General features: G+C 37.4%; 1 protein-coding gene across 17 annotated transcripts in view; it reads right to left on the bottom strand.

Moving 5' to 3' along the window:
• ABI2 (abl interactor 2) overlaps nt 1-22,490 on the bottom strand; it is a 72,007-nt gene that overhangs the window by 7,574 nt on the left and 41,943 nt on the right. For 2 of the 17 annotated variants that reach the window (XM_074829326.1, XM_074829319.1), the window contains 7 exons: nt 14,773-14,870; nt 13,843-13,989; nt 12,671-12,795; nt 11,535-11,717; nt 8,789-8,947; nt 4,375-4,461; nt 3,879-4,052 (listed from right to left, as the gene is read on the bottom strand). In XM_074829326.1, the coding sequence (XP_074685427.1) occupies nt 3,879-4,052; nt 4,375-4,461; nt 8,789-8,947; nt 11,535-11,717; nt 12,671-12,795; nt 13,843-13,989; nt 14,773-14,870 (973 nt within the window). Of the gene's footprint in view, nt 1-3,878; nt 4,053-4,374; nt 4,462-8,788; nt 8,948-11,534; nt 11,718-12,670; nt 12,796-13,842; nt 13,990-14,772; nt 14,871-21,969; nt 21,988-22,490 lie in introns of all 17 variants that reach the window. The other 15 variants (XM_074829327.1, XM_074829335.1, XM_074829334.1 and 12 more) reach the window with 12 other exon arrangements.

Raw genomic sequence — 22,490 nt, 5'->3', positions numbered from 1 at the left:
AAATAGAGAAATGAGTAAATTTTTAGCTTGAAAAACAGAAGACACTGTATGAACATGATACATTCTTCATTAATTAAAGTTCTTCAAAATTCCTTTTTAACTGCCTTCTATACCTGGTTCATTTTAAAACATTTCTTCCTAGAGTCAACTGTGCTGTTATTCTTCATTCTCTTGATAATAATAATCCAAGGATCACAGTAGCTTCCAATTCCTTTCTTTTTCATTTTTGAGTGTATTCTAGTCCCTTCTGATACTGAATGGATTCATTATTTCATGATCACAAGTAGGAAACTCTTCCCTAAGTTTGTGATGAAAATTCACTTCTTGTTAAGCCTCTTATAAAATTACCTGAAGCCTGGGTTTTTTGCTACATCACCATTGCTTCCTCCTGCATGTTACTTTTGTACTGGCAATGTTTCTCTCTCTTTAAAGACTTGTTTAATCCTTCTGTCTGTAGTTCCACTGGTTCAAGCTGTGAGCTTGTCACATACCACAAGTTACCAGGAGCCCAGGCCAGTATTGCAAAATAAAGGCTCCAGATGAGACAGGAAGCAGCAATACTGACTCAGGAGGTGGCATCCTTCCCTGCGAGACTAAGCCAGGACCTCTTTTAGTTTCTATCTGAACACGTTTCAATGTAGATATGAAAAACAGAATTACTCATTTAGGTTGATATTCTTCCAGTCAGTGATCCTTGGTTCTTCAACAATTACACAGGGTTTGGCTGAACTCTGTTACATCAAACTGACCACAAATGTAGGCCAGACTGATTATCCAACTGAAATCTGATAGCTGTGACCACACACTTTCTCTGTGTGGTATGAGGGCAGTTTTTCCTTCTGGATGCCCACTTCTGTTCATCTGATTTGCAAAGATGAGCCATTTTCTTACCTCTTCATACTAGCACCCAGACACAGAGCTCAATGGAAAAGTGCAGTGTGCTTTCTTGGACATCGCAGGTTGGCTGTTGCTATTACAGCCATGTGGTAGCATCCTCAAGTTCAACATCCCCAGTAAGTGTATCCCACCTAAGAGTTTCTCCATCTGTTCAAAACGGATCTGCTATTCACTTCCTTCCTCCACTGTAGGTTAGAGCATGTCTTAAACGTTATACATACCTCCCACACTGCATGACTGCTTTACGGACCAGGATCATACTGAATCCCATCTCAATACATAGCAACCCTCTGTATTTGACACCTCCCTGGTGTCCCAGCTTCTACATTCTCACTTTTGCGAAGGTTATCTACACTAATCCTACTAGAAATGCTTTCATATGAACTTAAGTAAGTGAACAGTCATACCAAGAGGACATGCACAAATCCTAGGAATTGCTACTTTACTTACTGGGGAAAATAGTGTTTGAACAGCCATTTCCTTCCATCAGTTTTGTCTGCTTTGAATCATGTGGCACAGAATACTACTTATTGGAACTTAGGGAGTTGCCATAGGAATAATTATTTTACAGAAGATAAAGCATTATTAGTTCACGGCAGGGTAAGCATACACATTCTTTGAGTATGAAAGTCTTCTTTTAGCATAGGGCTTTTCATTAACTTTAAAGCTTGTTTGCTACAATAAAATTACAGCCAAGCACTTCTCTCCCAACTCCAGCAAAGCAGTCAAATCTCAAGACATGGGCTGAATATAAGTAGAGCTATTCATGTAACTACAACAGAATCCACACCTATGTCAATATCTGGTATCTTAAAACCACTATTTAACAGTTCTTCATACATTGCAAGCACTTTAATTTTTTATTAATTTTTATGATTGTCTCTAAGAACAGACCAACCTTTTGGATGTTTTAGTCATCTAGTTTTCAAAATACGGATCAAAATTATGTTTTTGCATGGGATTCTACATCAGTATGAGAGAATGTTTGGTTTCCTATACTTCTGCTTTTCTGCAGGAGAAATGTTCTGACTAAAAGCCTGACTTTCTCCAGTAAAGACTCCCACTACAGTTTTGCTATCCCATGTGATTTTCCTTGTAAATATCAAACTACAAGTGCGTGGACTGCCTGCTGAGATTAATAGATCTGTGCATATATGCACCTATATAAATTATTTAGTTCACAAGCTCATAGAAGTCACACAGAAAAGCAGATCAGAACAGTATGCTATATTTCAAATGTCATTATTTCTTCAAATAGAAAGTTGTTTCCCAGGCCATGTGCCACACGATTTTGTGGCTTCTCTTCCCCCTCCACCTCCCCCTTTGCATTAGTATGAGACGCTATAAACAGGCAACGCACATCAGGGTCCTCTTTTTCCTCTTTTGCTCCTAGCTGAAATGCCACTAAGGATTTGCTGAGGGCCAGGTGGCAGGAGTAACAGAAACATAACATAGATAATGATATGAATGTAGAATTAGGCTAAGGAGTGTCTTATGCCTGGAAAAATACAGAGAAAAATCTTGAGATTCACTCTCCTATCAAAAAGTAATGTATGTGCAATCTTCATCCAGCATAACATATATCAACCACAATGAAACTGAGCAGATACATAAAGAGGAGTTCATTAAGTAATGTAGCACATCTAGTATTTACTGAAATTACCTGTACTGGTCCCAAGTTGAAGAAATCTGCCATCCTCCTCCAAAGAAAGAAGTGCAACATCAGGAACCCCACCCTACTCCAAAACCTGATTTTGTGAAGCCAGGTAACTAATACCAATAATCAGGAATACCCTCTAAACTGCACAGCAAGAGGAGTACTTTGCATAGGAGATCCCTTTTTTCTATGTCCTCCCTCAAGGAAATAAGCTTCCCTGACAAGAAGCTGAAGCAACTTTTAATCAAAGAAAGAGCTGGTGTGCATCAACAGAATAATAGTGATACTTGCTGTCAATCAGGGTGTGGAGAGGTCAATAGATAAAGCGAGTCATGTAGACACCCTGCAAGTCAGCCACTTTGTCTGACAAATGGTCTCAGCTTGTCAGCAAAGCCTGGGTACTCCTTGCACTAAGCACTTACACCAGCTAGACAGAGGGCGGGGGAATAACAAAAAACCTCCCACATATTCCTCCATCTCCCTCAGGAATAGTAATATTTTCTTTGGGCTGGAGTTGGCAGAAAGTGGCTCTTCCATCTTCTTTGGTTTTTTCCTCCCCTCAAGTCCTGTACTGGGTTTATCTTTGTGGCATTCTTGAATTTTTTTCCTCAATGAAGACCGAATGTGTCTGTCACTCAGCTGAGATGCCTGGTTGCTTTGCAACATTAGGTTTTATATCACCCTTTACTAAGAGGTACATGATCCTGTTCCACAGCAGAACATCAGGCAGTAGATTTCTTCATATTCAAGTGCCCCTAAGCCATTTATCTACTAGGGTTATGTTACCTTAGTTTTTACTCCAGCATGTTTCCAGACATCTGCTTCCGAACCTGAAGACATTTGGATGCAGCCACACAGCAATGCGTCAGTCGGTCCTACACAGACCCAGCGCTTTTTACCTTAGCACGGAGCCCCAGACACACATTGTAGCACTTCTCCAGATGCACCCATACATTCAAAGTTCAGGTGAAATTGCAGCACTGATTCATTCATTTTTCATCTCATAGGAGTTTGATTATTAGGATTAAGCAGACTACTGAAAGGTGAGTCTTAAGTAGATTACAGACGATTTAAAAAATAAGCAATTAGCTAGCTAATCATTACCTTCTCTTTGTGGAGAAAAGGGTGAAAGAGTCAGACTCAGAAGAGTAGCTTAACTTTTGTTCTTTAAGTTGTCACTTGGAGGAGCACCTCTACCACAATACCAAATAATAGCTATGAAGGAGTCTAGGCAGACTCCAGGTCCAAAGTGGGATGGCAGGAGCTTATATAAAATGTTGTTGCAAACACAACCCTACGCCATCTCTACTAGCTCTAAACTTACCCTTTTCTAAGTAGGTCCTTGGTGCCCAAGGAGGGTCCTCCTCAGCATATGGATCACTGTACTCCACCACAGCTGCTTCCTCCTCCTCATAATCCTCTGGAGGTGGGGGTGGAGGTGGAGATTCATCAAACACTGGCTCATCCACAGGTGGTGGTGGGGGAGGAGTATCTGAAACTGCAAACAAGCAATAGTATAACCATGAAAAATGTCTCTAGAACCATGGTAGCAGGTTGAAGTATCCCTGTCTCAATTAGTTGCACTGGGACCAACAGTTAGAACTTGTGGAAATACACTAGAGACAATAAAATTCAGAGAAGGAAGGATCAGGTTGCTCCCGTAAAATTATTTCCGTTTCCCTCCCTCCATAATTTCAGACAAACTTGCAGAGTCAGTAAAGAAGGCAGAATTCTGGCTATATACAGACAGATCTTTCATCCACTCAAAATAAAAGCCACATCCAGTAATAAATCATAGCACTAGGAAGCAGCAAACTTACTGTTTTCTTGAACTCTGGCCACAAATCCCATTAGCGGTAACTGTGGAGTTACCTGTAGGATGGAGGGGGGAGGAGGAGCAAGGGAAGCTGCCACAGAAATTAAAAAGAGAGGCATTCAGTTAGAAACACAACAGAGCAGCAAACAGGAAAGTAGACATCATCACCACTCAGACAGTGTAGTGGTCTGCCAAAAAGCAGGGATAAAAGGCTGACATTCAGAGAAAAATGTCTCAGATGGTTTAAGCATACTCCTAATCCTTACTTCAAGGCAATTTCTCTATTTTTTAAATTATCCAGTTTAGCTCTTTTTCATAAGATTAGAATCCATCCTGAAGTATTTCCTTAAACTGAAGTTTATTACTACAGCAATATAGCACTTCATGAACAGATCTAACAAATACATCAACAGGATTCTCTGCCTAATAATCCTCCACCTTTCAGATCACATTGGTATTTATAGATGTGACTCGCTTAGTAATAAAAATGAATATAACCAGTTTTCTCCACAGCATAGGCCAAAAAAAAAAAAAAAAAAATCAAATGAGGCAATTATTTTAGGCAAAACAGAAAAAGACACCTTTGAGAACTGAGCGTACTTCAAAGACACAGGACTCCTGACCTTATTGGTAGAAGATAGTGCACTGTGCTGCTGCCAAACAGGGCCTATTCCAGGTGTGCTGCCTTGTTTCCTTCCCACCTGATTTTGCAGACCACTGCACTGAACTCTGAACAGAGCCCTTTCACTGGTGCCAGAAGAGCTGTCTTTATACAATACATGTGAATTCACATTTAGAGAAGACACTCTCAGTCAATAGCAAATGTTATAACACTGAACTGTGGTTTAAGCCAGGTACGAAAGTTTGAATTATCTAGTTAAGTTAAAAAATAGTTAACTAGATTTATCTAGTTTTACTATCACTTTGCAAGGGTAATGCAGTAATATTCTCTAAGCAAATTACAAGATTATTTTTCAGAAAGCACACCTCAGAAAAGCACAACTAAGTAATTCTCTTGTTAGTAGTGGCATACAAAACCATTTAGTCATATCCAAAAGAATGAGGGGAAAAAGGTCTACACTTCATATACCAGGACATTTATTTAGCTTGCAGAACAGAATTAAATAAATTTCAGACTAATTCCAGAGCCATAAAAAAACTGCCAGGTATTATGTAGTATTTTTCAGAATTAATTCACATCATCATAGTAAATTAAAAGAAAGAACTCCAGGGCATTTAAAATTCATGTCTCAAAATTTTTTCTGTTTATTTCAGTCACTATTATCTGAAGTGCTTTGAATTTCTTCTGTCACTCACATTCATATTCCTTTCACAGTCGCACATCCCAAACAAAAAAAACCAACAGAGCAACCATCCTTTTTGTTGCAAAAATATCCTTGTACCTCCCTATAAAGCAAGCTCCATTACCTCGCCATTTAATTCTTGAGAAAAACTGAAATACATATCTAATTACAGCTTCTTTGACTTGATGATGTGACCTCTGAGAATATTTATTCCTTAAACTGTAACCACAGTAGCTGGAAAAAGATTTGGTTTTGCATTTTTTCAAAGCAGAAAAGGGGAACTTGAAGTCCTACTGAAATGCAGTAATAGTCATTAATTCAGCATTCTTGTGCAAATATGAAGTCCCTGCCTTTTTAATTACATGTGCTATAAAAATGTTCAATTTCAAAATGCTTCCCCTATTTAATGTCATATGGATTTATATCTATCATATGAGACTAGCTTCAGTTTCCTAGGTCCCTTCAGTGTACTTTGTGTGCTATATATATTTCTTTGAAATAAATAATGAGGCTTTCCATGCAGAAAAATAAATCACTCTTGACAAGCACTCCAAGCAAATAAAAAAAAAATCCCTTTGTTTTGTTTGGGTTGTGTAGTTCAATCAAGATGGTGATACTAACACTAGCTGACATAATCAGTTGTAGATCTTAACTGTTTGGTTTGTGCTTCAGTTTATGCACAGTGCAGGGACTATCATATTATGCTGTCTCTACATGATATATAATGACTCTAAGCTAGTTTTGACCTTTAGGAGCCAATACAATAGATATTTTATTGATAATGACTTTGTTTATGAAGTGCATCAGAAGAACGTTACTGTATATCTGCTGTCTCAAAAGAGACGATAAACACCAGTTTAAACGTTCCCACCCAGCTTCCTTCCATATAGACCATTGGTAGATTAAGAGTTCATCTACACAGTGGCTGTGAATTAATTCAGAAATGCTCAAGAGCACCTTCCACTAGATTGCTTCAGCCTGGTAAGAATTCAGCTATACAAATAGCATGTAGCACAGACCACCACCTCAATACTTGCCCAGTTTGTCCCACAGGGTTTTTAGCCTGTGCTGAGCTCCGTACCTGCTTAGATTCTGGTACCTAAGGTTGCAAAATTAAACACCTGTCAGCTGGCATGGCTGGCAAAAGTAGCTTTGGGACAGACATATGCTGAGATTATTTAGGGTCTGCATTTCTTTATATTTTCTTTTCAGTTGTTTAAAAGGTGTCACCATGAAGTAGAGGAATTATCTTAGAAGTGGCAATCAAAAGCACAGGGCAAGGCAAGTATCTTTCATCCTCCTGTGCAATGAGCAAAAATGACTATGCCAACATACTAAAAAATGGAAGTGGAAGGAACACTACTGCTTTATTACCAAACAGCCTGCAAAGAAGAACAAGCCATAGCTGGCACACTCCTCTGCCTGTTGTAAGGTCTCTTTTTCACCTCTTAAGTTTGAATTTTCTCCCTCTCTTCAGGAATGCTGAGAAGCAGTTGTGGCCCTGTCCTGTCTCTACTAACCCTGCTCCTTACAGACACAACAGTCCCTCTGTTCTTAGGGTCTTCATCAATTATGTATGCTTGAGCATCCTCTCCTTTCAAGGTACAGGCCAAGAAAGCTTGGGTTAGTATAACTGCAAAGCCAAAAATTCTGTATTCTGCTAGGTATATAAAAAAAAAGTCTCTTACTACAACTGCTTATTTATGTTGTATCAAGTATGCCAGCATAACTGAAGTATTTTGTTGTGATTTACAGCTCAAGTGACTAATCACCATAATCATTACCTTCTTTTTGGGTACACAGACTGAATTGGGGTTATGTAACTTACTTAAAGTCTATTTGGCATCTTCTTTGATTACCTATTAACAATGCAATGTAGCTTGCACAGAATGATCCCTTTGCCAAAGCAGAAAGGCACAGCAGTTGTCAGAAACTCCTGGATATACTGAAAATCCTCTTTACTGCAAAGATAGTCCTGAAAGGTTTCTTTTCTTGCTATTATCATTTCCTTCTTGCCTATTCCCCTTTGGCCTTCAGTATGCACATAATGTGCTTAACAAATAGCACATATTTCAGGCAACTGGGCTCCAACTTAGTCATATAACCTCCTCCACCTCCCTGTCCTCAGTAGTTTAGACACTTCTCTTTGCAGGGTAGCTCACAAGCAATAATATTTGAACCTGATCAAATCCCTTAAATGCAGATTGCAGCATTTGACCTAATTCCAAGTTCAGTGATTTAAAAAAAACCCAAACAAAAAAAACCCCAAACAACACAAAACACACCAAAACCCACCACCACAACAACCACAAAACACAAACGCACTGTAGTGCTTGCAAGTCAACATTCAATCTTGCTGGTAATAGGGCATTTCCTCACAAGAAACCTTCAGTATGTCCCCTGCATCTTCCTGTAGCTTTGTCAAAAAAAAAAAAAAAAAAAAAAAGTCTCCCCTATTCTGCTATCTAAACCTTCATGTTGCATCAGAAGCACCGGGAAAAGGACCCCCTAGATAAAAAGCTACTATGTTCTGCCTGACACACAGAACACACCACTCCTTGTTAATATCTCATCCTGCTTTTTAAGACAGGTCATTCATTAAAATAACATCAACTGTGGACCTAGCAGGTGACACAGCTCCCTTGCATCCCATACCAAACACCACTGATGTCTCTAAGGTGTCTAATGCTGACCCTTGTACAACAAGTGCAATTTCTTGAACTGTCCATTAATCAGAAAGAAAAAGCATACAAGATAAAGACTGACTGATGAAGAATCAATGTTCTGGTACAAAATCAAATACCCATCTCACACCAGAGCAGATACATGACACATGGTGTAGTAAATGACTAAAACTAGTCTAACAGTGACTGTGAGATCAAAAGTAATTTATTTGGCAACAAAGCCAGTATCGTTTTAAGCTGCTTGCCATAATGGAAACTGAACACTCTGTACCTGGACTGCAGCTTTGGCATGGCTACCAACAACATACTGGAAGTTACCTGAGACTAACTGCAAGATCTGCAGTGGAGACAGAACGTAAGATTTCAGAGATCTGAAGGCCACTCCATTCACCACTGTGTTGAATTCAACAGAGCAGAAAAACTTTCCTACCTGGGTTCTGGTTGTAAAACGGTCCTCCATTCATCTGGTTCTGAAGGCTTGTCTGTGATGTGATTGAAGGAGGACGCCGATATGGCAAAGATCCCCCTATTGTTGGGGGGGTGTGTCGAGATGCAGGTCTGTTCATGCTGTAGAACTGAACTGGGTGACCTAGGTTAGAAAGAGAAATGTATTAGCAAAGAGAAGAATGATGCTTGCCTTTTTTATATCTGCATCGAAGATCCAAAGGCTTGAAAAGGTTTTTGGTTTTAAGGTTTTTGGTCTTTTTACAACAGTCTGCATCTTAGGAGCAGTCAGCCAGTTCAGCTGCCAGACTGGCAGGACATTGGATGCCTAAATAGCAACAGAAAAAACAACTCTCCCAACTGCCTGTACTCGACACTGCTCACAAAAGCCAGTATGAAAATACAAAGGTGTCTAAGCTACAAAGCTTCAAAATGAAAGAAAATAATTCCCAGTTATCCATTTTATATAATGTATTATAATAACAACTTCTTGCAAATTTAGTTATTTATAAGCCTGCAAAAAAATAACACTTCACAGTCCAATAATTAAGCAACATACACTTACAAACAAACTGTATGCTACTTCCAAGACTCAAAGCTGTTACTTTCTACAGCTGAAAAATACAACAGTATCTTAGTGCTGTTCAGGAAATAGGCAGAGACTCATCTGGGGAGAAGAGAATGTTAGAATCTGCTTGAAGGATGGAATAAATAAAGTCATACTCAAAGACCCTCTTTCAAGGAGCTGTCAATTGAAACAACTCCTTAAAAACTTGCTCTCCATTTTAATCATTTCCTGTATCAAAGTAATTGATCCTGAACCTAAGCAAGCAATAAATGAATCAAGACCATTAAGCTATCTTCTGCGCTCACATAAAGTTCTCTGGCTTATACACTGTATATAACAGTAAACTGGATTTATTATACCCATATGGGTTATTACCCTCCCTAACTATTCTGCCTCCACTATTTGTGCTCAAGGTAAATTTCAGAGTTTGAAAGAAAACAAGGGAAGAAGGGATGGTCACTCTAGTTGGAGACATGCATGCAGAGGAGTAAATAGCAAAACAGAACAAATGAATGTGCAATTTTTTAAAAACCTGCATTGTTCCCCACTAGGTTTTGATTGCTTTGCAAAACTTCGCACTAGGTCAGTAAATACAACGCAAGTTGCTTTCTCTGTTACTTGTTTCTAAGAGCAAATGCCTGAACTAAAAATTCACATTCCTCCCGCTTTGTACATCTCAAAAAATAAACTTTTTACAGATGAGGAAGAAGAACAGTTAAGAAGTAATTCACCTAGTATATAGGCTTTTTCATATTTTTCCTAATGCATCTTTTCAATCTGTCTCCCTGTTACTTAGTGCACTGGTAGAAATTGGTGGTGATTGGAGAGAAGGGAGGAGAGAAGAAACAGGGATAAGAGATCCTTAAGGACCAAAAACTACAACCTCATAAATGGTAAACTATCCAGTCTCTTCAAATACTTTATTTCAGAGAACCCATGCAGGAAACCTCACTAATAGCACAGGGAAACAAAAGATCTTAAAAATAGTAACCTATCTGAAATTTCTCTTATGGAATTGTGAATGTGAATTTATAGCCATTAAAAATTAATCTCTGCTTGATTTTGACATGTCAAAAAAACAGGAGCAATATGGCTTCAGAACTGGGATACTAACAGTGCATCAAAAATGGAAAACTGATTGAGGCCCCATACAACACTGTCCATCTTTTAAACATGAAAGTAGTTTAGACATCAGGATCACCACCTGATACCACAACTCATCACAGTTTGGAAACTTCTAGTCATAGTCACGGATTCTAGTGTAAGTATTTTCTAATTTATATGAGCCACAGCACCTTAAATTAAATATGATTTCAAGAATGGTTCTGGTACTTGGTGAAATTCTTAGTAAGAGAGACCAACACTACTAAACACACAAGCCAATTCACACCGTTGTGATCAGACTCCACTATAATGAAAAGTAACAAAGCGTGTAGGTAGCTATATATGAATTTGGCTGTCTAAAGAAGATCTTTACAATGCAGGTGTAACTGCTCATCAAAAGCTGACACAGAACAGTGTTATGGTTAGTAAGTACTATAAGCTGCAACTTCAGCATATGAGAAAATGAAAAATATAAGGTGATTTCATAAGTATTAAAAAAAATGAAGTTGCAATATATACCATAAGTAGCACCTAGTAAAACAAAATGCTTTAGTACTATTCTGTATAATAAAAACTTCTATTTTCCCTGACATTGAACACCAAAAAAATCGCCCTTTTTATCATTTCATTGAAAGGAGACTTGTCATTTGAAAGCACTGAAGAGACAAGTCATATAACTTACATTTTGCTTGATGCACCTCTTTTTATGCCATTACCAAAAGAGAATAATCAGACACAGAACTATCAGTTCTGGTAGCCCCTAACAAAATTATTCTTTGAGATGCTTAGTATCCAAACCACAGTCAAATGATAATGTAATAAATAACTATATAAATGCAAAAATAATAAAATTCTAAAATTAAATGATTGCTGTTTATAAAAGTAGCACACCTTGAACTATTTACTATAACCATTACCTTATAGATGGGTACTAGCAGATACTTTCTAGTTACATTTAAAAAAAAAAAAAAAAAATCACTGCTTCTGAAGTAACTTTGAAAAGCCTGGGCTGGTGATCACACCTGGGTTCATCTGCCCACCCGGTGGAGCAGACACTCACCTGCAGAGGGTGTGGAAGAAACAGCAGGGGGAGTTGGAGAGGTGAAGCCATCAGCAAGGGGCTGAGCTCCTGCAGCAGCAGCAGCAGCGTCTGGGGCAGCGGAGGAAGGGGCAGGAGCAGGAGGAGTGGGGGCAGGAGCAGAGGTAGCAGGAAGGGGAGAGGTGCCAGCCGAGCCAGCAGGGGCTAAGTGAAGAGAGGAGGAAGAGGTGGAGTTAATCAGGAGATATGTTAGCAAGGATTAGAGAAAGCCTTTGACTATTCAGTGTTAGCTATTTATTAGATGTACAGTATTTTAGAATGCACAAGGAGATGAGAGAAAAATGGAGCTGTTAAAGAAAGGCTCATTCCTATGTAGACGGTAAATGAGGTTCAAGCAAATCCACTACTACTTTCCAGGTCTCGAGGGAACAACCCAGAACTCTTCACTGAATGCCATTACTTTTGAAAGATGTCTTTACGCCTTGTTGTTATGCTTTGATTTGTAGCATGGCTGCCTTTAGCTTTTGTACGAATCAGAAAATATAGAAGAGGAAAGCCAAAAATTTCCAGTTCTTTGGTTCAGAAGCATTGTGTATTTCAGATCACACTGCAAGTCAACTATACGCTCTTCTTCACTGAAAGGGCTGAGCCAAGGAAAAAGGAGTACTAATATCACTTCCTATTTCTGGAAAGACTGGGGCGATTACATTGAACAAGTGCCTTTTTATGACAACACTGTTAGGCTTGCATTAACATACTAAACATTTACTATGTGCCTGCCTCTCATTTCATCTAATTTTCTAAAAACATGCTTCAATGTATCTGCATGAATAGCCAATGAAAAAACAATTATTTTCTTAAAAGGAAAAGGGAGACGTTTCCCCCAGCCCACTGAAAAAGGTGTTGTGTCCTACCTAGTCACATGCAGGCAGCCAGGCAAAAAATTCTGGTAAACAAGTTAGTATGTAAAAGAGCACATCAGACACTCCCAGAAAAGACACTACTTGATTCAAACTCACACTATCAATAGCAAGCAATTTTCAAGGCTTGCAAGTTTCTGAATAACGAACTTTGAGACTTCTCTTGGAGTTTAGGACACTTGCAAATGCTAAAGGTTAATGCTGAGTCAGAAAGAGGAACAGCAAGTTTCCATTCACCTGGATAGACACTGGGAGGAGATGGTGTGGGAACAGCAATAGGAACACCCACACTTCCACTTCCACTGTTCTCTCGACTGCTGCTCCGACTACTCGGGTGGCTTCCTCCACTACTCCCACTGCTGCTGTAAGAAACCACAATAACCCAGGGTATGAATTATGCTGCTGTGAATGCTGAAACAGATAACACCTTACTAATTCAGAGAAGTAACAGGAAACAAGATAAAAGAAACAAGGATGATATAAACCTATATAAAAAGCTTAGTTTTCCTAAAACTCTGCACTTTGACTACAACACAAGAGGTTTTTCAGTTAGTCTTAGCGAACTTGCCCCAAAATGAAACACTTCCAGAACCTTGTTCCAAAGCACATCATTCCAATATTGTTAAACCTCTACTGAGTAAATACAGACCTTTTTCCTATAACTTAGAAAACACATAGTCTGTTTAGACTCTGATTTATATGCTTTCATATGAGACTACTGAAAACTAGAAATTGTAACATAGTAAAGTAAAAGTCGTATTTTCTTATATTTTAAAGTTCACCTGTTTAGCCATCCTCAGGTACTTATGATCTTTAAAAAGTGAAGATTTCAAGTGAAGTATTTAGACCTGTCACATCATGAAACTCTTATTATCCTAGAGAAAAAGGCTAGCCTTCTGCAGAACCTTTCGAAATACAGTTCAGGTTTATTCTGTGTTTGAAGTTATCAGTATCCTCAAAATATAATGCTTTTTTTCAGCTACTCAATCTATAAACATCAAAGACTGTTCAAACAAAAATGTGAACTATAAGCATACTACGCAGTCCTTCAACATGTAGAAGGCAAGCTGTATACAAAGTCTTTCTCCAGTTTTGTAAGCATTTCATAAAATAATATCACAATCCACCTACCTGAAAGACTTGACAATTTTAGTAATTAATTAAATACTGTAAGTGATAGCACTAAAATTAAGGTGACTAGGGGATTAAGTGAACAATCTTAACATGATTCACGATTCTGGTTTTATTAAAGTACATTCTTGTCATGCCAAATTTCGTTCCCAGTCCATATCATGAATTAGCAAGCTCCACTGTAGAGGTGCAGATGGATCTGGATATTTATCATAGAATTTTTTGTCCATATGCTTATACTATACTAACCACACTTTGTACAGGACTACACTGAATACCTGTATGTGCGATTCCTCTGATTCACAGAAGCTGTTCTAACAGGGCTCTGTTGTGAGGGAGCCATATTGCGTGTTGGGCTAGGCACGTAGTCATTTGGTACCACCGGGGGACGTACTGGCTCCAACGTACGATAGGGAGAGTGACGCCTACACAAGGACAAGCATATTTCAGAAGCAAATAAAGATAATACAGACAAAACCAAAGACTTTTCATTCTTTAAAAGATAGCTACGTACTAATCCACAATGGGAGCTAAAAAAAAAATGTTTTTCTATAAGTTTGCAGTATCTACTTCATAGGATGAAAAAAAGCAATTAAGGATGTTCTTCATGTTCTTCAACCTTTCTATTAAAAATCTCTTGTGTTGCACATCCCACTTGTTTTAAAAGTAATCCATATCTTGTTTTAAAATAAAGCACCATGGTCTGTATGTATATACATAATCACATACCAACAAACAGCATTCATTCCAGTTATAACACACTTTCCTAAAATCAAAGTTAAGTTCATAGATTTAAGAGGAAAGTACTTTTATCATACACAGCACAAATAATTAATGAACAGTGTCACATACTAATTTTCCAGTTGTTTAGCACCACCTGTCAAAGCCACACAGTTAATGACTTTTTACTCTAAAGCATGGAGTTATAATGCATGATAAAAGTGTTCTGCAATGATAAAAAGCTTCCTGTTGGGAAAGGCTGATGAGGCCCACTGTCTCCTGGCAGAAATGTGCTAACTGATATATAAGACATGATCAGTACAAGAGGGTGCGGATATAACACCTCTTGACCTTTGTGAATGGTTGGAACAAAAACAAACAAAAAAAAACCCCCAAAACCAGCCACACTATAAAAAAATTAAGAATCTTCCCTTTTTTTCCCCTTCTGTTCACCAAAGATGTTTTACACATTTGGTAACTGCACTTACCCAATAGTTCCTTTTCCCGACATTGGTGGACTTGGTGGCTTCTGGGTGGGTGGTGTTGTACGAGGCAGCCCACCCATCTTCATATTCTGTGTGCTGACCTGCATGAAAGAACGGGGAGAAAAACAGCCTTCGCTAAGCTCAGCTTCCAGGGGGAGAGACACCGAGATGCCTTTAGCAATTAACTCTAAGTAGGGGAAGGTTTAAACAAACAAAAAAATTGAGAGGCCATGCATTCTATATGCAATTTCCACTCTGCTAGAAGTCAAGAGTTGCGCTCAAAGGACTCTTTTTTACATAGGGTTTTTAAAAACTGTATATACAAAAAGTGAATTTGCTTTAGGCAATCACATAAACATTAAATCAGATACAGACACTGTATCTAACTTGGCTAAACCTCCCAGTCATCTTTTGAGATAAAGGCAGTTATTTCAGGTTGCACTACTGAATGGTAAATTTGCAAAAATATTTTTGAATAGTCTTTAAAAATACTAAGGTTTATCTAATAGGCCATAATTTAATGTAATTCATACAAATATGGAGAAGTCAAAGTAATCTCCAAATATGATCCATTACTGTTTTAATGTTTTCACACTATGATATCAAAAAATTTTAAGGCAATATTTATGGTAAATATTATTTATGTATATGTAAACAGAGAGAGAAAGCTATATGGAAAAACATATAAAGATGTACTCTTCTTCCCCCCACAAAATCTCTAAGAATTGATAAATAAATGGATGAGAAGAAAAATATTTGACATGCGATGTAATTGAAATTGTCCCCTCCTTCAGGTTAAAATACTAAAGAAGTAACTTCTATGTAAAAGAACTTACTCTAACTTCTTTAAAAAACTCATCCGCATTCCTGACTGACTGATCAATCTAGAAATCATAAACAGTTGTTACCAATGTAGGCATTTTGCTTATCTGTATACCGCCAGCCAAGCGTAATTCTTTCAAGTCATGCACCCTTACAGGAGTCAGTACATGGTCTTCTTACAAGTCTTTGTTAAACAGCTTTGATTTATGAATGCTCAAACTATTGCTTAGACACAGAGATATTCAACAAACCTAAATAAGTATGCTTACATACCTTTTTCTGTTGTTCCTGTCATGCTCTATTTCACAGTGTTTCTTATTTCCAAAACGTTAAGTCTTGCTTACTGCCCCCACCTCCCACATAAAAAAAGGTACAGTGATCAAAGCATTAAGAGTATTTGCAAACATCATTAAAGGCAAATTACTCCTTTAAAATTTGACTATAACAACTGGTTTAAAACCCTGGAAATGTTTAAATTTGTGAAGTGATAAATATTGAGAACAGTGTAAAGAGTAATATTCAGTATTCTAATTCACTGAAACTTGATTCCCTGGCTCTATATAAAACCAGTGCTATCACATTTTCAATCTGCTGGGAGGAAAAGAAAACCAAGCGTTGGAAGAGTTTTTTTGTCAGATTCAAAAACAGATGTTTGGATTTAGTTGTGCAAGAGTACTTTGTAATGTCAGTTTAAGAAAAATTCTTTTGCACAGCATTATAAAGTCCTTTAAGCCAACTCTAAGCAAAAAGAAATCTAAAGTTAATTCAAGAGAGGGATGAGGTAAGCACTGAACTACAACTACTTGAAGGGAAGAGGGAAAGTGTAAAATGAAGTACATTTTATTCTATACACGGAACATTAAGAAATAGCACAAAATCTGGGGTTTTTTTAAAGTTGCAGCACCTCCTGTATTTCCTCTTTCATTAAAGACACCTGTTTCACCCACCTATTTGAGTTGTCAAAAAAAGCCACAAACAAACAAACAAACTCCACCATAATTAAACACTTGCTGCATTGTTGCTTGCTGTATTTCAAACAGCCCACTAAGCCCAGTGGGGCAGGGGTTTGGATTATCTTTAGAGGACAGAGGACAGCAAACTCAGACCAATCTGTGTGCCCCTGAATAGTCCATTTAGGTGTTTTAACTGGCTACACTGTTGTTTCTGACCAGATGATGTAACCACTAGCTATCACTTTACAGTTACTATAAAATTCCATATATTTAACCATAAAGAATCTTACTATTTGTATACAATCATTGCAGGAATAAAACCGACATTTTAGGTTTCCACTGGGCTAGAGCTACATGAAACAAAAGGACAGTAGAGGTGAAGGATGCAGTGACATCACACAGTATACAGTAAGAAGTGGAAGTAATACTTGCCTGACTAATGCAGCACTCCAGTGACTGCTAGTTACTTTCATTAACGCTGAGAATAAACATATCCTTGACATAGGATGGGAAGAAAGCTTTAGAAAATGGGGCCAAAGAAAAAGTGATCCTTTTTTAGCCAAGGAACTTTAGTCACAAAGAAGCCTCCTTAAGAAGGGCTAAACTGAAAGATGGGAAAAAGCAGTAAGCTCTTCAGGCTCTTTGAAATTACTTTTCAACATTGAAATCTAAATGTTAAAAGAACAAGTACTGAACATTTACAGGGCTGTCTTCAAATCTGACAAGATTGATGGCTTTAAGATCAGCTACTGTAAATTAAACCCTATCTGAGTAACTTGGCCTTTGACTTATAGCCAAACAATCACAGGAGAGAAATGAAGAATATAAAATTATTTCAACAGTTCTGATCAAAATGGACAAATCTGTGGAAATAGTATCATGCAAAACACTAAAAAAGGTTATAGACTGCGTTGAGGAATTAAAAAAGAAATTAAGAAAATTTAAAATTATACAAGTTGCAACTTCAGTTGAGATATAAACATTGTAACATTTCCAACTGTCCCCTTCTATGATGACTTCTACTAGGAGGGGGGGAAAAAAAAAAAATGAAGCCATTAATGCCCCCCTCTTGCAAAACTTTACTCTATTGCCTTTTCCATTTTGCACATGTGGTTGTGAAGAGTTTCCATACACAAATCCTTCTCCACACACACCTCTCTTAGAAACTTCTAAAATCCAAAGCAACCACAAGAACTCAAGGCCACATTTGCATTTGCTATCAAGTCTCAAAAATCCATTTTCTGGAGTAAGTTGGAATTTGCCAGAAGTTGCACTGTTTCTGACGACATTTCCTAGCTCCACACAGCTGAACTATCCAGATACAACCGGTTTAATTAGAAGGTGAAAGCAGAGGAATGCATCTGTCTGTTGGTGGTTTGGTGGACTGCAGGACCCCACAGATCTGTGGTTGGTTTGTAGTTAAGAGCTTGCAAATTCTTTTAGGAAGCTGCGTGGCAAAACAGAGCTTGCAACCAGAAACACAAAGGAGTATCTCCGCCTTTGCTCACAACTGCCAAAATAGCTAACCACTGTTCTAAGAAAAGAAAAAAATTAGGAGAGGCCGTAATGGTTTGGGCACAAAGCTCAGGAAAAAAAAAAACAAACAGCTGACTGTTCTAAAAGCAGGAAGATGGACAACCCTGTGAACAGACAAGTAGTGCACAGGGTCTACACAGAATGCACGTAGGGATTTTTCCAATTCTTTTTTGCCTCTTCCCATGGAAGCAAAAAAGTAGAAAATATTACCAACTGAAATTACACACAAGAACACCAAACAATTCTAGGGAGATCTTGGATAAACTTTTTTTTTACTGGATACCTTGCAGAAGTTTTTTATACGTGAACTAGCAAGCACCTGTGCTATAGAAAAAAATGTCTTCTACCAAAGCTGTAACTCTGTCAGCACTGGAGTTGCAATTTGAAGTTTTGCTGAGGAAGAAACTGCATAAACAACTTAAAATAAGCAGATCCTTGTTAAGTAACACATCTGAGATCCAGCTGCACAGCCAAAGACGTAAAGTGAACTGTAAAGAAACGGACCACTACGGACCATTCTTTTTAGATGGGTGCAACAGTATTTCATCCAGTATTTTCTGTATTGAGCTACAGTATCAGTTTTAGAAAGGTAACATCTGATGTTCATTCAAGACATGATACAGGACTGACTAGAGCCCCTAGGAAATGATCATTTTAAGTTTAATTTTTTGAATAATTAAGACTTACTTGTCCAATTTCTGTTTTTAGCAACTAGTTTTTCATAGATCCCAGTGATTAAACCACCTTCTTATGGTCCCACATATGACTGAATTTCCTTCATAGTCAATTTGTATAAACATTTAACAGATTGAGCTTCTTTAGCACTCCACCGTATAAGAAATTTGTAGTGAAATAAACTGGTTAAAATTGAGAAATCCTGCAGTTCATTCAATTCAATTCTTGGGAATGTTTTCACGAGCAAAAAAATTCACCGAACAAGAATTACAGAAACACATAGTTGGTCAGATACAAGAGCTGGTCATCAGACGTGCAAAAACTATTTGCACCAACGCACTGTGTATTTATGCAGCTGTAAGGCACTTACCTGCCACAAAGATTTCAATCCACATTTTTACTCTTCTGAAGAACATCTCCTTGTCAGTACAATTACCAAAACAAAATGGGGTTATTTTTTTTTTTTTTCAAAAAATCCTGAATACTGGATATTCCACACAATCAACCTCAGGAGAAGCTACTTTCTAAAGGGAAAAGTTGGACTCAGCTCAGAAATTTTTAAGTGGTGCTTTAAGGTGACATTGAATTTTCTAGAACTTTCAGGATGTCCAAAGAATCACCTTTTGCCCAAAATCTAGTTAATAAAAAGTGTCCCATCAGTGATGTTCCATGGATTATATTCAGAAACTTCAAACAGCTACCCAACCTTCTGGAGCAATTTAATACCTGACTCCAGCAAAACCACCTAATGCTGAATGAAAACTACCTTTCCATGCCTTGCTTAATCTTGTTAACACTACAGAGAGGATGAACAGATTTTTGGCTCATTTGTACCTCAAAGTAAATTCCTTTTCAGGCTGTGTTCAGCCACTCAAATACTTACTCTGCATCTCTAATGAAACCATGTGTTTGTCAGTTGATTAACCAGTTGATATGGAAGTGAAATGTCTCAATTTCAATCCTGTCTTGGCAAATGACCACCAGAAGAAGCTTTAGCAAGTGAGTTTACTTGTTTTTACCATATCCACTTATGTAAAGTAATTGAAGAACCAAGTCTGGTAAATACAAAAAAGCTTAATGTAATTTTTAATTGATTTGCTACATGCTACAGAGACTCCTCTGACTTGTAATTGGAATTTTCTTCAAAATCTGTTTAAAATTTAAATTTAAGCTACTCAGACACAAGCACAGTTAGTCCTGCTACAGTCAGTCAGTTCAATATTTTAACTGTTGACTAAGACTAAGGATTCTTTGCAGCCATGAAAAATAAATGCAGGCTAAACACTTCATATCCAATCTCTCATAAGTGGAGTAAAATTATTATTCACATGGAACTAGGGTTAGTAGTTGCCTTTTAGTTTTCTTCTTTCAGGGTCATGCACAGTGACTACAGTGAGACAAAGAATAACTTATGCCCACTGAGAGGTGCTGCACTGCTTTTTGCCTTTTTTCTTTTTTTTTTTTTAAACCCTCATGTTTTGGCAATGAGAAGTTGATTGATATATTGTGGTTTCCCAAATCAAATTTCTGATCAGGTTACCTCTAGTAAAAATAAATAAATATTTTAACTTGCATTATAACAAAAAATGTTATTTTCATTCCAAACCTGCAAATGGAAAAAAATAATTTCCTCTGAAAAGCTGAAGAGACTCTTATCACCACTGCAGATGATGCACAGATACAGCAGTTCACACATAATCTATAATTATACAATTTAAATTTTTTTAGGATAGTCATTACTTGTTTATAACTGCAACTGCAGAGAGCAACACAGAAAACTGAGTTTGCAAATTGTTTTTTTAAGATCACTAAGAAAACCATCATCCAACAGGAACTGTGCCCAGAAACAGGCATATTCAGCATTAGAAGCATCCCTTTTGTGCAGGCAGACAGAGCGAGCCAGGGTGGAGATATATTTTGCAGTTCTCAGTAAAAAGCATTTAAACACTATGTGACTTGAAATACTGTACCTCACTCGCTTATGTAAAACTAAATTTCAAATGACAGGCAAGAAATCTCTCATTTATTAAACATTTTCCACTGTGATCAGATGTGCTACATACACTGAAATACCTTACTAAAAGTACTATCTGGCCAATTCCATAGGGACATCATTGGGGTATGTACAGTAATAGTTGGTTTTACAGGTAATCTTTTCAGGAATGCGCAGGCTTTTCTTTTAGCTTTTCCCAGTCATGGAAAATACTTAAGTCATGAAAAATATTTCACATCAACTTAGAAATTCATTTAATGAATATACTTATACTACATATTAGTATTCTATGTTCTAAAACATAGTTCTGTCTTGGTGGCTGCTACTAGAAAACTTGTTCCTCCCTTCCCCAAACCAGTCGCACTTCAGAAGGATGATGATATCACAATACTCAATAAAGGCTATAACCTATCTATTAGTTAATGTGCTATGAACTCCAGTGTAGCATCATGTAACTTCATTTAACAGCTTGTCTAGTTGATTTGATGGTTTTTATTGCCACTTCTGCAGCCACTAAGGCTACTAACATTTAAACCTCTTTAAGATCCTTGAGAATTTTACATACTTCAGTCTGAGTTCTTTGATGCACTATTCATTTAATATTCAACTAAATAAATCACTTAGCTTGTTAAAGGTTATGAAATATTTTACACAACTATCAAATTTGTGAAAATTTCCATATCTGAGTGCCTCTCGGTATTTAAATAGTGCTAGCAGTTTCTGAAAAAATTAAGGATACTGCAACTTTAAAAAAGAACATACAGATTTGAATGTTACACACCTTTGAAGCCCGTTATCTGAGCAATCTCACACTGAAACATTAATCCAAATCAAATCACAACTTAGACCGTATATAGGATAAAAAGAATATTACACAGGGGGAGGCTCATATCCAGCTACTATCTATTCACTGTATGCTTTTGTCTACAAAATATTAGCACAACATTCCTCCCTGGTAAATGATCTGGTAGATATGCTGAAGGCAGTCAGTATTTTGCCACATAGCTTTTAAAATTAACTGTGTTAGCTTCCTTACAGGAATACACTAATTTATATCACAAAATGTTTATCTGCAATAAAATCATTCAACAGAAGGTCTGATACACAGGAGGGAGAGGAGGGTGTTGTTTTAAAAAATCAGTAACATTCATGTCAATCATCTCCCCGTATGTAATAGTCTCAGAAGAATAAGAATGGAAATCCAGCCCTGGGGTTTCTTACCTTAAATCTAAGCAACCACTTAATGCATAAATGGAGCAAATAAAAGAGGTAAGGAAAAAAAGCATTGAAAGGTTAGTTGGAACTTCAGGATATGAAGAGAAAGGAAAAAGAAAGAAAAAAGTTAAGCATTCAGCATTAACAAAATAATGTATCAGTAGATCATAGAAAGAGTGGTTAAAGCAGAATGTGTCATGAACAGAAGATTTTCAAGCTGAAACTTTTAATATACATTAACCACAAAGCCTTTAGATTAACACCTTAAAATTAATGCTCAAATGCTCGTACACTGTTTACTCGAGTTCTTACAGTGCTAACCAAAAGTCCGCTTCTTTCAGATTGGATCATGAGATCTAGATGGATTACCTTCAGAGATTAATTTATTTGAGCTGTCAAAGAATAGCCTTATCAATACCCTGAGCTCATTTAAATTGTTACATGCATTAGCATACTTACAACTAGCTGAAACAGAAGCCTCTAGAATATTAAGCTAATATATGTTCTTTCCTAGACAATGTTGTTAG

Source organism: Strix aluco, chromosome 6 (genome assembly GCF_031877795.1).
Source record: "Strix aluco isolate bStrAlu1 chromosome 6, bStrAlu1.hap1, whole genome shotgun sequence".
Taxonomy (NCBI): Eukaryota; Metazoa; Chordata; class Aves; order Strigiformes; family Strigidae; genus Strix; species Strix aluco.
This window is presented reverse-complemented; position numbering and strand designations above follow the sequence as displayed.